The 15825-nt window shown below is 36.9% G+C and overlaps 2 protein-coding genes across 2 annotated transcripts in view; both read right to left on the reverse strand.

Moving 5' to 3' along the window:
• Positions 1–15825, reverse strand: part of LOC116568943 (olfactory receptor 2A5-like) — a 97115-nt gene that overhangs the window by 16207 nt on the left and 65083 nt on the right. The gene's annotated exons all lie outside the window — the stretch shown is intronic.
• On the reverse strand, positions 3130–4062 carry LOC116568944 (olfactory receptor 13). Its single transcript, XM_032304792.1, has one exon. It carries the CDS (start codon positions 4060–4062, stop codon positions 3130–3132), a length of 933 nt encoding a protein of 310 aa, XP_032160683.1.

Genomic DNA, 15825 nt, shown 5'->3' on the forward strand with positions numbered 1-15825 from the left:
GGTGGCTCAGTGGGTTAAAGCCTCTGCCTTCAGCTCAGGTCATGATCTCAGGGTCCTGGCATCGAGCCCCGTATCGTGCTCTCTGCTCAGCAGGAAGCCTGCTTCCCTTCCTCTCTCTCTGCCTGCTTCTCTGCCTACTTGTGATCTCTCTCTCTTTCTCTCTCTCTCTGTCAAATAAATAAATAAATAAATCTTTAGGGGAAAAAAAAGTGGTCAGAGTAAAACATAAACATATATAAAACATAAATGTATAGAAAAAAAAAGAATACATAGTTAACTCATAAATACAATACACATGTTTTCAAATATTTACATTTCCTGTCGGCATTGAGCATTTTCTGTAAACACGGACCTTATTTGAGCCGCATTTATAACTTGTGATTATAGCAAGGTCCACCAGAATCTGGACATAATTTCCATTTGGAAGTAGAGTAAAAACTTTTAAACACTTTCCAAAGTAAATTCCTTAATAATTGGTTTGCAAAATGTTGGCTTTTTTTTTTTTTAAGATTTTATTTATTTATTTGACAGACAGGGATCACAAGTAGGCAGAGAGGCAGGCAGAGAGAGGAGGAAGCAGGCTCCCTGCTGAGCAGAGAGCCTGATGTGGGGCTCGATCCCAGGACCCTGAGATCATGACCTGAGCCACAGTAGGAAGCTTAACCCACTGAGCCACCCAGGCGCCCCCAAAATGTTGGCTTTTAATTGATGAAATAAGTATCTGGGTCAAGCATGAATGTATCTTCAGAAAGTTGTAACACATATAACTGATGGAAACTGATGGAAAATAACAATTGTTATATTAACGTTGCAATGGGAATCTTGGAAATGGGGGAAACAAAGAGGCAGAATTTGTTAAAGTTGATTTTTACTGTGTTTATTATTATTTATATCCAAGGTATAAAAATTTCAGTGACAGACATCTAGGTTTGTTATGAGAATTGTGACCTACTGGGGGGAATTTTTCTGCAGTTTTAAAGAAATACCCTTCTATATTATTCAATTCCATTTGCTCTGACTCTAGGCTCTTTGAGTCGTATATCTTTTTTATTCATTTCTCAGATTTTTGAAAAGAGAACTGAGCTATCTTGAATAAAGGGTACAGGCACTCCTTTCTCTGGGGAGAAACATCCTTTGTTATAAAGGTTGAAATTGGTATCTAGGTTGACCATGATTATTTTGTGAGTTTTGTGAAGGTCATTAAATTCTGACCATTCTGACCTATTCCAGGTTAACTGATACAAAACTAGTTTATGAACCTACCAAACTAATGACCAGGACTTAAGCCCCTAGGGTTTTTTTTTTTTTTTAAAGAGAAGTTGATTTGACTTTCATTTTTCCCTTTTTTAAGGATCTATTGAGCCACTGAAGACCATCCATGTGTTCCTTTGTGCTCACTGAGCCCTTTTCTTTTGTGATTGCAGTAGTGCATTTGGGATTCCATATAGAGTATCAGGAAATTCATGGGTGTGAGGCTATCATTTGAGACTTGTTCATTTCAGGAATAACCAACATATAATAAACCATGGATTTTCCTTATTTTTTTCCTATTTAATCTTCAAGGGATCAACTATCTCCTTGGGCATTCTATCCCTTATTCATTTCTTTTTTATCCATCATTCATTGTGTACCCCTAAACCTAACCCTAACCCTAACCCTAACACAACAGTGGAGAAATATTTCTAAAGCTTATATACTATGTAGGTAGGGGCTTTGGCAAATCCTTCCAGATTTCTGTGAGAAACTTGGTTCTATCTTTCAAACCAAGAAGACAAAAAAAAAAAAAAAAAAAAAAAAAAAAAGATTGAGTGTAATGGGTAAATAGGGAAATGCATGCATTTTTTTAATTTTAATTTTAATTTTTTTAAAGATTTTATTTATTTATTTGACAGACAGAGATCACAAGTAGGCAGAGAGGCAGGCAGAGAGAGAGAGAGGAGGAAGCAGGCTCTCCGCGGAGCAGACAGCCCGATGCGGGGCTCGACCCCAGGACCCTGGGATCATGACCTGAGCCGAAGGCAGAGGCTTTAACCCACTGAGCCACCCAGGCGCCCCTGCATGCATTTTTAAAACTCAGATATAGAAGATTGTGAAATGAAATTAGCCCATGAAATATATCTAGGAATGCTGATCCAAGATGAAGCAGAGGGTTGGATTGTCTCCAGATGACCTAGCAGTGAAGAGCAGAGACATTTACCCTCACTTCCTTTACCCAAAGAGAGCACACATTCTCAAGGGCTGATTCAGGGTACTCTGCTTAGACCTACATCCTCTTCAGAGGCTTACCTTGTAGAGAAAAAAATTTTTTGCTCTAGAAGGTAGTTACAGGAAGTGTTCACAAGGAGTCAATCAAGATCAAGATTTCCTGTTCCAGGAAACTGTTGGTGTTATAAAAAATTTTTTTATGTGACCAAATAAATTTGGAAAATATTGGTTAGAAATTGGAATAAAAATCTTCTTTACCATAAAAATGTTTAGTCTTCACTAGGCTAATATGAATTGTGAGCTCTAAAGTAGGGCATTTGCAATAATTTTCAAACTTACTTGGCCATAGAATTTAAAGCCCTTGAGAAGCTAGTGTTTTGAGAAAAATATTTTGGGATGCATGAGGCTAGATTATAGCTTGAAGAAGGTATTAAAAAGGGTATTATTCTAGACCTACAGCTTCCAAATCCTGGTTCATGGACTAGCTGCATCACAATTCGCTATTGGTAATATTTGAAGATACAGATCTCTAGGATACATCCCACCTCTATTGAATTAGGGATCTAAGTGGTGTCCAGAAGATGGCTCTATTTTTAAAAAATTTTTATTTAAATTCAATTTAGTTAACATATAGTGTATTATTAGTTTCAGGGGTAGAATTTAGTGATTCATTAGTTTCATATAACACCCAGTGCTCATTACATCAACTTCCCACCCTAATGCCCATCATCTAGTTATCCCATTTCTCCACCCACCTCCCCTCCAGCCACCCTCAATTTGTTTCCTAGATTTAAGAGTCTCTTATGGTTTCCTTCCCTGTTTTCATCTTATTTTGTCTCAGATAATTCTCATGCTAAGTTGGAGTTGGAATTTCTTGAGATAATATCTTCCTAGGTCACTATCAACCCTGATGCTGTAATATTTTCATAAGTTTCTTTCAATTCCCAGCACTCTCTTCAAGGCATTCTTCACTTCTAAGTTCCTGAGACTATAGATAAGAGGGTTGAGCATGGGATTGAAAAGGCTGTGAAACAGGAGGAGATATTTCTTCTGCTCGTTGGGGTTCCCATACCTGGGCCCAACATACATTATAATGGCTGTACCATAAAAGAGTCCAACCACACAGAGATGGGATGAGCAAGTGGAGAAGGCTTTTCTTTGACCTTCCCCAGATTGGATTCTAAGGATGGCACAGAGGATACACATATATGAGATTACAATTGAGGTGAAGGGTCCCACTAGCACAGAAATTGCTCCACCCAATACCACAATCTCATTGATGTGTGTATCTGCACAGGCAAGTTTGAGAACAGCCATGATTTCACAGAAAAAGTGATTGATTTTCTGGAATCTACAGAAGGGTAAAGGTAAAAGTAACATGAGATGAATCAAAGACAGGAGGACTCCGATGGTCCAAGAAGTCAACACCAGGGTGATACAGATTCTCCAGTTCATAATGGCAGAATATCGGAGGGGGTGGCAGATGGCCACATACCGATCATAAGACATCACCACCAGGAGAAGACATTCTGTGACAGCAAATGTCAAAAAGAGAAAGGTCTGTGTCAAGCAGCCAGCAAAGGAGATGGGCTTGTCTGGCTTCAGGAGGTTCACCAGCATCTGGGGCACGGTGTTGCAGGCATACGCTATGTCGACGATGGCCAGGTGGGAGAGAAAGAAGTACATGGGGGTGTGAAGTCTGGAGTCCAGTGAGATGAGCCCCAAGATGACCCCATTCCCTAGCAGGGTGCAGGCATAGAACAGGGAGAAGAGTCCAAAGAGAAGAATTTGAATCCTCAGGCCAAGGGGAAATCCCAGTAGGATGAACTCTGTGATAGATGTTATATTGTCTACCATATCCCTATGACAGAATAAAAGGTTAATATTTATATTTAAAAGAAATCTTTAAAAAAAGATTTACGTTAACTTATTTGAAACCTCTTTATAGGATAGAAAAGTGTTCAGAAACACTTTCAGTAAATTTTTGTATATTTTAATGAATATTTAAAGACTCCAGCAGTCCCGAAATAAATTTAAAAATAGATATACACACAGACAAATACATGTTTCCTTTGTTGTTGTTAATGTTTTTGGAAGAGGTTAAATGTTCAAAATAAATATTTTGTCACGTGTTAATCAAATACATGGTTTTTGTTTCATTCAGTGAGCGTTCTTCAAATAAATTCTGCTTTTGCTTATATTAGAATTATTCTGTTTTTTCTTTTTTTTTCCTTTTAAACTGACTCCTAACTGATATACATGCCCAAGTCCTTTTGGGATCATTAAGGATAGAATATATTAAGTTTAGATATACCATTGACCATATTGTCATTAGCCATTAACCTCTCACTTGCCTGTTGAAACACACTTTCCACTCTTGCATCTACTGTCACCTCCACAACTAATATCTTAGCAAATCTCATCTTAGTCAAGTACAAAGATTTATTTTCAGCCTAAAATATCACTTTTTCTTATTTGGATTTCCGGAATATTTAGATGAACATTTACATGACTGACTGAATAGATTTGTACTGTTGTTTATCTGAACATAAAAACAGAATTAGTAACTTTTAAAATTTTGAATAAATATTGATAAATACTCTAGAAATACCCAGTTTTAGATACTGTCTCTGCAGGTGATAATAGCTACTGTGAACGATCTTGCAGAAGGGGTCTCTGAAGTCCTTGAGAGACTGAACTAAATCATCTTTCTTACTATGATTCCACAGTTAAAAAGTAAGGATAAACATGATACTGCCCATGTCATTTAAACTTCATTCCTATTCTTTATGCAAGATAATGTTGTCTTGAAGACAGCAAGGATAAGCAATAAATCCTTACTTTAAATGGCTACAAAATTATAAGCCTGCTTGAAAATGATCCTATTTGAACCCAAACTCTCTTATTACCATTCCAATAATAAGTATCATGTGCAGGATGTTGGAAAAATTTTTCGGTATTTACTGATCTCCTGTGATGTACCTATGATTGTTCTGTGGGAAGAGCTATCATGATAGGAACTCTGAGCTCCTACTCACTGCTGGGACTCTGGCCTCACACTACTGTACATACTAAATAGATAAGTATTCGTACATTTGTTCAATAACTCTGGATAGTCTTCCTTTACATTTAGATATTTGACTTCCCTCTGTGAGTGACACTTTAAATCTAGTTTTTTAAATAAAGAAGTGCTGGGTTTTTTTGTTTAATATTAAATATCTATGAGAAAGTCGCTTGTACACACGTCCCTCCTTGCCTTAAAAATAGCTACCAGTCAAAAATAGCCATTAATACATTGACCATATTAATATATTGAAGTTTAATAATATATTTTACTCAGAATATCTTATTATTTAAACTATCAATGAGCAAACTTTAAGCATTAATAACAATGTACTTTTGCATGATATTAAATTGTGATGGTAAAAGGTAACAGGCAGAGAAAATGATGTTAAAATATATTTGACCAGAACTCACAAACGTGATTAGGAAACCTGTGTGTCTAGAGATGATTGTTGTAGAAAAGCCCCAATAAATCTTCATGCAGAAAAGGCAAACCTATCTAGTTGGTGAAGTTACTGATGGTGCTAGAAGCCTTGTTGCTCATCTGTTGAACTTGCTCTTCAAATTGCCTTTAAGAGAAGGCTTTATTAGTTTATTGTCTCCACAAGGTACCTTCCCAATTGCCATGAGAGCTCTCTGTAGGGTATATGACAGTAGATCTCCTTTGTACCAGCACGAGTGCCACAGAGACGTGAAGATCCCAACCACTGTTATCCTCCTGAGAGGGAAGAAAATGGGCAGTCCCTGTCTATTTCTCTCTTTCAGGAACCCAGAGAGATAGTGAGAACTTTAGAAGTTAAGGCAAAAACAAGTAGTCCCTTCATAACTAAAAAAAATAAACACATATAAAGCCATATTCTGGCACCACATGAATATTACAGCTACCCAAATACATGAATTTGTTACAGTTTCATGAATTTTTATGTTGTTCCAGGTCCTAAACATTCAGGAGGCACTTGGGAGATTCAAAGATCCATGCCTGGTTATTCTCCCCCGCCCAAGATTTTATTTATTTATTTGAGAGAGAGAGAGAGAAAATGAGAGAGAGCATGAGAGGAGAGAGGTCAGCAAGAAAAGCTGACTCCCTGGCAAGTAGAGAACCTGATGTGGGACTCCAGGATCATGACCTGAGCTGAAGGCAGTTGCTCAACCAACTGAGCCACCCAGGCACCCCCTGGTTATTCTTTGATAGTGAAATAGAACCTTGACATTAATTCAGCAGCCTTATTTCCTTTATTGTAGTCTAATTTTCCAACCATCCTGAAGGTGGTAGGAAAATGAACTTGAATTCAAAGATCTTAATCGTTACATCATTTTAGATAGCAACTCAGATCCTACATCCTTGAGCATAGATCTAGAGATGTGTGGGCATGCTGGGAATTGATGTTAGGCATGCCCTGGTATTTGCTGACCTGTCTGGAAGAACAGATGAGCACAAGAGCTAAGCAAAGTTTGCTTTAGAAAATGTTCCCTTTTTGATAAATTCTGATCCTGCCTTCATGGGATAGATAGAGCTCTGTCTGTAAAAGCAGAGACCCAACTCCTAACCTCTGTAACCTTATGGGTGAAGTTAAATATATGCAATCTACCTACCAAAGTAGGCATATTCTATCACAGTATATTCTGCAGGATGTTATCAACAATCCAGTGCCCTAAATCTGTGTGTCAGGTCCCAATTTCTGTCAGGTCTACAATTTCTGAGCTGGGAGCAATGAATCCCTTGATCATTTGCCCGTTGTTACTTCCTTAGCTGTGAAACAGGTCTAATGGACTAAGGTGATGTTGTGTTGGAAATCATATCAGAAATCAGATATTCTGACAGCCCTCCAACAGAGGTACTGACCAAGGTACTGCAGACAAGAAAGGGAAATTCATAGTTGTAATGCACATTGTCCATAATCACAATGAATTATTGCTCCACATAGGGTGGAAGGAATTGGAATGCCAACGACTGACTTATTGGTCTCCTTAAGGGGAAGGTGTCATATTGAGCGCCCAACATTGGTCTCTGCTGTTGACAGAATGTATATTCAGCAGAGCAGAGAAGCAGAGTAGTGCTGTCTTGGCGAGGGGCAGCTGTTGGATTCATGCAAAGTCTCCATCACCGTTGCCATGGTTACTGCATTTGTGTGCTCACTGCAGTCACTGGGATGGCCAAGAACAAAGGCTGGCTGACATTACTACTGAAGCATCTTGTACCTGATTATTTAATAATGGGTTTTTTAACAAATGCACTTTTTAACTTACATACAGATAAAAATGACTCAGAAGCTGCTTCAGGCCATAATCGGTTAGAATTATATCCTGGATGGTCTTGAGGAACTGGGTTAATCAGTTATTTTCATCCTTTGAATTCATCCACAGTATTAGCAAAATAGGCATTATATCAGTTAGAGGAAAGGTATGCCTACTAGCCAAATCCAGTCCCTTATTTTCTATTTTCTATTTTTTTCTTTACATCTTCTGCTTCATACATGTAATTTTTCTTGGCATCATCCTTGGGACTACCTTTTAGCTCATTCTAGGCATCCCATTTGACCTTGCGAAGAGAGGTCCAACATTCCAGGCTATTCTTCATTTATGTCACAGAGTCAATTGCTTGTTTGGCATTAATGCAGGATATGCAGATTCTCCTACTTTGTGTTCAGTTGACCTAATATTCCAACTGTGCTCCTTCCAGGTCCATGACCAACCAAATTATATCATTTGCTAATTTCCAGGAATGTGTGCATATTCTCACTTCTGGCAACTTCTGTCTCCACAAGGTGAATTGCCCGCTCTGGGCAATGACAGATTTACCCTTGTCAATTAACTTTAAGGCCCCACACCCGCATGGCAGATACACTGCACAGAGAGGGAAGAGCCCTCAGTGGTATAGGTGATACAGGGATGTGGGGATCTGGGCCAATTCTGCTTACTTTTGTCTTCTGTGCTTGCTGGTCCTGACTTCGTGCGAGGTATGCCATTGGCTGCCATGGCCAATCAGGCCTATGATTTGGTGGGTCATATAACATCTCAGCTCAAGATAGGCAATCCTGCATTTATAGTTACCTGAGACTATGAGTAGTCTTTGCTAAGGTTTAATAGTATATGAAGAGTTGTGTTTTGAAAGTGTATTGTCTTCTCTTACAGAAAGAAAGACCCTGATGCAGAGTCCCTGTTGCTTGTGCTATGATTCACTGACGGGCTTGCCACAGACTCCACACGACATCTTCATCCGTTAGAGATATCTTCCAATCCATGTGGTCTGCTGATCAAATGGCCCAGGAGCTAGAGCTATAAAGTGTATAGATCCAATAATTTGTATATATTAACACACCTGTGTAAGCCTCAACCAGATGGAGGTGTATTCTTTTCGAACTTTTTCTTGTGGTTGAGTTCCAGTTTCAAAACATTGTGATCTGAGAATATGCAGGGAATAATCTCAATCTTTTGGTGTTGGTTGAGTCCTGTTTTGTGACCCAGTATGTGGTCTATTCTGGAGAAGGTTCCATGTGCACTCGCCAAGAATGAGTATTCTGTTGTTTTCAGGTGGAATGTTCTGTATATATCTATGTGGTCCATCTGGTCCAATGTAACATTCAATGCTCTTGTTTCTTTATTGTTTTCTGCTTGGATGATCTATTACTGAGAGTGGTGTGTTAAGATCCCCTACTATTAATGTATTCATAACAATATGACTCTTTATCTTGATTAACAATTGTCTTATGTAGTTGGCTGCTCCCATATTGGGGGCATAAGTATTTACAATTGTTAGATCTTGGTGGGTAGACCCTTTAAGAATGGTGTAGTGTCCTTCTGTATCTTTGACTATAGTCTTAAGTTTAAAATCTAATTTATTGGATATGAGAATTGCTACCCCAGCCTTCTTTTGAGGCCCATTGGCATGAAAGATGCTTCTCCATCTCTTCACTTTTAATATCCTCATCACAACAGAAAATTCCTTTGTCTTCTCTCTCATTCCACTAATCCTGCTCAAAATCACTTCCTTGCTCTGATGAAGGAAATCTGACATATATTATAACAAATTAGCTGTGCCTGTTTTTGAGTTTCATATAAATAAATTATACGGTATATACGTATGTTTTTATGGATGCTTCTTTGACCCAATATAATGTCTTTGAGATTTATCCATTCTGTTTTATCATTTTTTATGTGGCATAATATTCAATATGAATAGTTCACTATTCTACTATTATAGAAATCTGGGTTATTTCTACTTTTTGGCTATTGTAACTAAAACATTCTATGAATATTCTTTTTTAAAATATTTTATTTATTTGAAAGAGAGAGAGAGCATGGGCTGGGGGGAGGGGCAGAAGGAGAGGGAGAAGCAGACTCCACACTGAGGAGGGAGCCCAATGCAAGGCTCAATCCCAGGACCCTGAAATCATGGTCTGAGCTAAAGGCAGACACAACCGACTGAGCCACCCAGGCACCCCTATGAATATTTTTATACATGTTTTCAGTGGGTGTGTACCAAGGATAGAATTGCCAAATCCTAGGACAGGCACATGTCTAATTTTAGTAGATATTACCAAACGGTTTTCCAGTATGGTTTTATAATTTTAGTTTCCCACCACTTAATATTAATTTTATAATATTAGCCATTATAATATTTGTGATTTTATTGATGATTAATTATACTGAATACATTATTATATGCTTATCCATCTTTTTAATAACCTTTTGTATGAAGTACCTATTCAAAGTTTTGCCCAGCTTTTTTTTTTTTTTTTAAGATTTTATTTATTTATTTGACAGACAGATCACAAGTAGGCAGAGAGGCAGGCAGACAGAGAGGAGCAAGCAGGCTCCCCACCAAGCAGAGAGCCGATGTGGGGCTCGATCCCAGAACCCTGGGATCATGACCCGAGCTGAAGGCAGAGGCTTTAACCCACTAAGCCACCCAGGCGCCCCTTGCCCAGCTTTTAATTGAGATTTTCCTGTCTTTGATTTGTAGACATTCTGTTCAGAGTTTGGATCTAAGTCCTTTACTGAATAATGTGTACTGAAGCTATCTTCTCTCATACTGTGACTTGCCTCTTCACTTTCTGATTCTTTTGATAAACAGAAATCATTAGTTTAATGACATGCAGATTTATTTCTTCTTTTATGACTAATGCTTTTAGCTTCCTGCTTAAGAAAACAACCTACCCAAATCTCATACTCCAATTTTTCTCTTAGAAGAGTAATCATCTGCTTTTATGTTTAGATCTAAGATGCAACTCAAATTATCTTTGTGTATGGTATGAAATAAGGACAGAGTTTCTTTTATTTTGTAAAGATGTCCAACTGCAAAGATGAATTATTGATCCATTGAATTACATTGGCAACTTCGTTAAAAATACTGATGAAATACATGTGGATCTATTATTGTATTCTCTATTTTCTCTCCTGTTGATTTATCCTTAAACTAATATGGTCAGTATAAAACTATATGTTAAGCCTTGTAATCGGAAGTGGGAGGTTTCCAATTTTGTTTTTTCCAAAATTATTTTGATACTTTCCTTAAGTTTTCATGAGAATTTTTCTGTAAGAATTATGTTTCTAATATTTGTTCTTAAGTAAAACTTTTCACTTTTAGTTGAACTTTTATTTTGATATAATTGTTGGTTCACATGCAGGTATAAAATAACACAAGGGTTATTATATTACTATTATAATACTGTGCACTCTTTACTGTTTTCCCCTTTGGTAACATTTTTCAAAACTGTGATAAAAAATCACAATCAGCTTATTGACATTGATTCAGTCCAGGTGCATAATATTTTCATCATAATAAGAATCTCTCCCGGTGTCTTTTTAGCCGTGCCCATCTCTGCCCACCTTCACTCTGTCTTTAACCACAAACCTATTCTCTGCTTCTATCATTTTGATATTTCAGAACTGTCCCATAAACAGAATCATATGGTATATAATCATATGGGATTGGCTTTTTTCCCCCTCTGGAGATTCATGCACTTTTGCATATATCAACAGTCGCTCTTTGTTGCTGAGCTATACTCTATGGTGTGGGTGCAGCACTGGATAACCATTTATCTGTTGGTGAACATCTGGATTGTTTCTGTTTTTAGCTATTAGCAAAAAATCTTCTACATCTGTGTGCAGGCTGTGTGTGTGTGTGTGTGTGTGTGTGTGTGTGTGTGTGTCTGTGTATGTGATTTTCCTGAGATGAATGCTTTGGTAGTTTTAGAATTTGGAATTAAATTTCCTTAGTAGTTATAGGATTATGTGAATGAACTCTTCGTATTAGGTGAGTTGTGGTAGTTTGCGATTTTCGAGGAGGTGGTTCATTTAATCTGAGTTATTTGTAATTTCCTTTATCATCCTTTGATGTCTGCAGTGATATCCCCATCTTATTCCGATTTTTTAAAAGACTTTATTTATTTATTTGAGAGAGAGAGAGGGAGAGAGAGAAAGAGAGCATGAGAGGGGAGAAGGTCAGAGGGAGAAGCAGACTCCCTGCAGAGCTGGGAGCCTGATGTGGGACTCGATCCTGAAACTCCAGGATCATGACCTGAGCCAAAGGCAGTCACTTAACCAACTGAGCCACCCAGGTGCCCTGATATATATATATTTTTAAAGATTTTATTTATTTATTTGACACAGAGAGATCACAAGTAGGCAGAGAGGCAGGCAGAGAGAGAGAGAGGAGGAAGCAGGCTCCCTGCTGAGCAGAGAGCCGGATGTGGGACTCGATCCCAGGACCCTGAGATCATGTCCTGAGCCGAAGGCAGCGGCTTTACCCACTGAGCCACCAGGCGCCCTTATTCTGATATTTTTAAGTCATGTCTTTACAAGTACCGTTGGAGATTTCTAAGTTTCTTTCTATCTTTTTTTTTTTTAGATTTCTAAGTTTTATTGATCTTTCAAAAGACCAACTCTTTTTTATTGATTTACCTTCACTTTTGGTTTTAAATTTCAGGGTTTTCTGTTCTTATATTAATTAATTATTCCCTTTCCTGCTTGCTTTGATTTTATTTTGCTCTTCTTTTTCTAGGTTCTTGAGGTAGGTACATCTATAATTTATCTGAGAGTTTTTATGTACTTACACACTTACATATTTATGTATTCATTCATTTAATTCCAATATAGTTAACATACAGTACTATATTACTTTCAGGTGTACAGTATAGTGATTCAATAATTCATACATCACCTAGTGCTCATCACTATGAGTGCATTTCTCAATCACCGTCACCCATTTCACCCATCCCCACCCATCTCCCCTCTGGTAACTATGAGTAAAAGTTCTGTTTCTTGGTTTGTCTTTCTTTCCTGTACTCAGTTGTTTTGTTTCTTAAATTCCACATATGAGTGAAATCATATGGTATATGTCTTTCTGATTAATTTTGTGCTCTCTAGCTCTACCCATGTCTTTGCAAATGGCAAGATTTCATTCTTTTTTGTGGGTGAATAGTACTCCACATCTTTATCCATTCATCTATCAACGAATACTTGAACTGCTTCCATAATTTTGCTATTATAAATAATGCTGCAATAAACACAGATGTGCTTGTATATCTTTAAATTATTGTTTTTGTATTTGGGGATATATATCCAGTTGTGTGAGTGCTGGACTGTAGGGTAGTTCTGTTTTTAATACTTTAAGGAACCTCCTTACTGTTTTCCACAGTGACGGCACCAGTTCGCGCTCCCACTAAGAGTACAAGAGGGTTCTCCTTTCTCCGCATCCTCGCCACACTTGTTTCCTGTGTTTTTTTATTTTAGCCATCCCAACTGGTGTGAGGTGATATCTCATTGTAGTTTTGAGACTTTTCCTCTTTTCTAATGCATATTTATTGTAACATCAGCACTTATTGAAATATTTCCCTCTCAACACTGTTATGTTTTCATTTTCATTCAGTTCAGTTCAATGTATATATATTTTTACTTCTCCTCCTCCTCCTCCTTCTTCTTCTTCTTCCTTCTTTTAGGGAGAGAAAGAATGAGTAGGAGTACATGAGCAGGAGATGGGGAGAGAGAGGGAGAGAGAGGGAATCCCAAGCAGCTTCCGTGCACAGCATAGAGCCCTATGGAGGGCTCAATCTTATGACCCTGAGATCGCGACCTGAGACAAAATCAAGAGTCAGACACTTAATCAACTGAGTCACCTCAGTGACTCAATGTATTTTTGTTAATTTCCCTTGAGATGACTTTGACATAGATTTAAAAGTAATTTTAAGATTTTCAAATATTGGGAGATTTCTCTATTTTTCTTATATTGATTTCTAGTTTGATTCCATTGTGGTTCGAGAACCCACTCTATATGATTCTTATTTCTCTTAAATTTGTGGAGATATTTTTTATGGCCTAGACTAAGTCTATCTTGGTTTGTGTTTTGTCAGTCCTTAAAAATAATGTGTATTCAGCTGTTGTTGGAAGCTGTGTTTTATAAAAGCTGACTAGTACTCTTCAGGTTGATGGCATTCTTGAGTTCTTCCATATTCTTGCTGATTTTCTGTCTAGCTCTTCTATCAGTTGTTGAAAACAGGGGTATTGAAGCCTCTAACCATGTGTGAACTGGTCTAGATCTCCCTTTCAGTTCTACCAGTTTTTACATGACATATTTTGAAGCTCTGCTCTTTGGGAAATAGACATTTAGGATTGATATACCTTCTTGGTCGATTAAACCTTCTGTCGTCATATCATATCCCTTTCTAACACTTTGCTTTCTCTGGTATTAATATAGTCATTCTTGCTTTCTTTTCATTAATGTTTGCATATTCCTTTTTTTGTCCTTTTATGTCAGTCTATCTGTATTATTGTATCTGAAGTGAGTTTCTTGAAGACAGCAAGAAACAGAAGGATTGTGCTTTTTAATATACTCTAAACATTTATATTTAATCTAATTATTGGCACCATGAGAGTTAAGTCTGATATTTCATTTCTTAAATGTCTCAACTATTTTTTAAAAAAATTTTTTCCTGACTTCCTGTGGGTTATTTGACCATTTTTTTAGAGTTCCATTTTGATTTACCAATAATGCCCTTGTTGTATCTGTTTGTATAGCTTTTTGGTTGTTTTTCATAGCTTAGTGATTGCTCTAGATATTATGTATATGTGATCACATTCAATTGATGCCATATTCCCCCCAGTTTGAATGAAGTATAGAAAGCTTATCTCATTTTGTCTTTACTCTCTCCAACTTATAGTATAATGGTCATCAGTATTTCTCCTACATAAGTTTAGAATAGCACCAGATAATTCTAAAATTTTTGCTTGAACCATCAAATGTAATTTAGAAAACTTAAGAGGATAAGAAAAACCTATGAAGTTTTACTTCTAATTTTGCTTGTTATTTCTTTCTTCTTGATATTCCCAGTTTCCTTCTTTTCTGTTTTCTATTTAGAGATATAATTTTTAAAGAACAGTTTTATAGTGTATAGAATTCTATGTTGATAGTTTTAAATTTCACTACTTTAAGATGGTATTCCATTATTTCGGCTTCCATGATTTTTGGTAAGAAGTCAGCTAAAATCTTACTGTTCCTTTGAAAGTAATGTATTTTTCCTCCCTGACAAAGTTTAAGTTTTTTTATCTTTCATTTTCAGTAGTTTGACTAGTACATTTCCAGAGAGGTTTTCTTTTTCTTCAAAATTTGAGTGTAATTGACACACAATGTTAGTTTCAGGTATATGACACAGTGATTTGACTTCTCTATACATTATGCTATATTCACCACAAGTGTAGCTTCTATCTGTCACCATACAATGCATTATAATACCATTGACTATCTTTTCAGTGATGTATTATTAGGTTTATCCTGCCTGAGTTCTTTTGAGCTTCTTGAATCTGTATATTGACAAGCTTATCAGACTTTGTAAGTTCTTATCATTATTTCTTCAGATAATTCATCTCTTCCATTTTTCTTTTCCTTCAGGGACTAGGAAATTAAGGTTTGTTAGACTCTTGGAGTATTTCCCATAAAGGTACTTTGCTCTCAAGTTCTTCCCATTCTTTTTTTCCCCCACTACTTTAGTTTTGGTAATATATATTGAATTGTATTTGGGTTCACCAATCCTGGCTTCAGTTGTATCCTGTCTTCTGTAAAATATATCTGATGAGTTATTTTTGTTATTTTTTTTTAGGAGAAGATTTAGAATGCTCACTTGATTATTTAACAGATTCTTATTTTCTGTTGAAATATTCTGCTTTGTCATTCAATAAAAGTTTTCTTTATATCAGGGCACCTGGGTGGTTCAGTGGGTTGGGTCTCTGCCTTCAGCTCGGGTCATGATCTCAGGGTCCTGGGACTGAGACCTGCACCGTGCTCTCTGCTCAGCGGGAAGCCTGCTTCCTCCCTCTCTCTCTGCCTGCCTCTCTGCCTACTTGTGATCTCTGTCAAATAAATTAAATAAATCTTTAAAATTTTTTTTATATCTATATAGGTATTTTGATGTCCTTGTCTTTTAATTTCAATTATTTGGATGATCTGTGAGTTTGTTTCTAATAACTGATTTATTTCATTAATTTTTCCTGCCTTCTTAACCTGTTGAAGAGTTTTTTAAATTTTATGCTAACATTATAAGTTATATGTAAGAGAAACTCTCA

This window comes from Mustela erminea, chromosome 11 (assembly GCF_009829155.1).
Source record: "Mustela erminea isolate mMusErm1 chromosome 11, mMusErm1.Pri, whole genome shotgun sequence".
NCBI classification, from domain to species: Eukaryota; Metazoa; Chordata; class Mammalia; order Carnivora; family Mustelidae; genus Mustela; species Mustela erminea.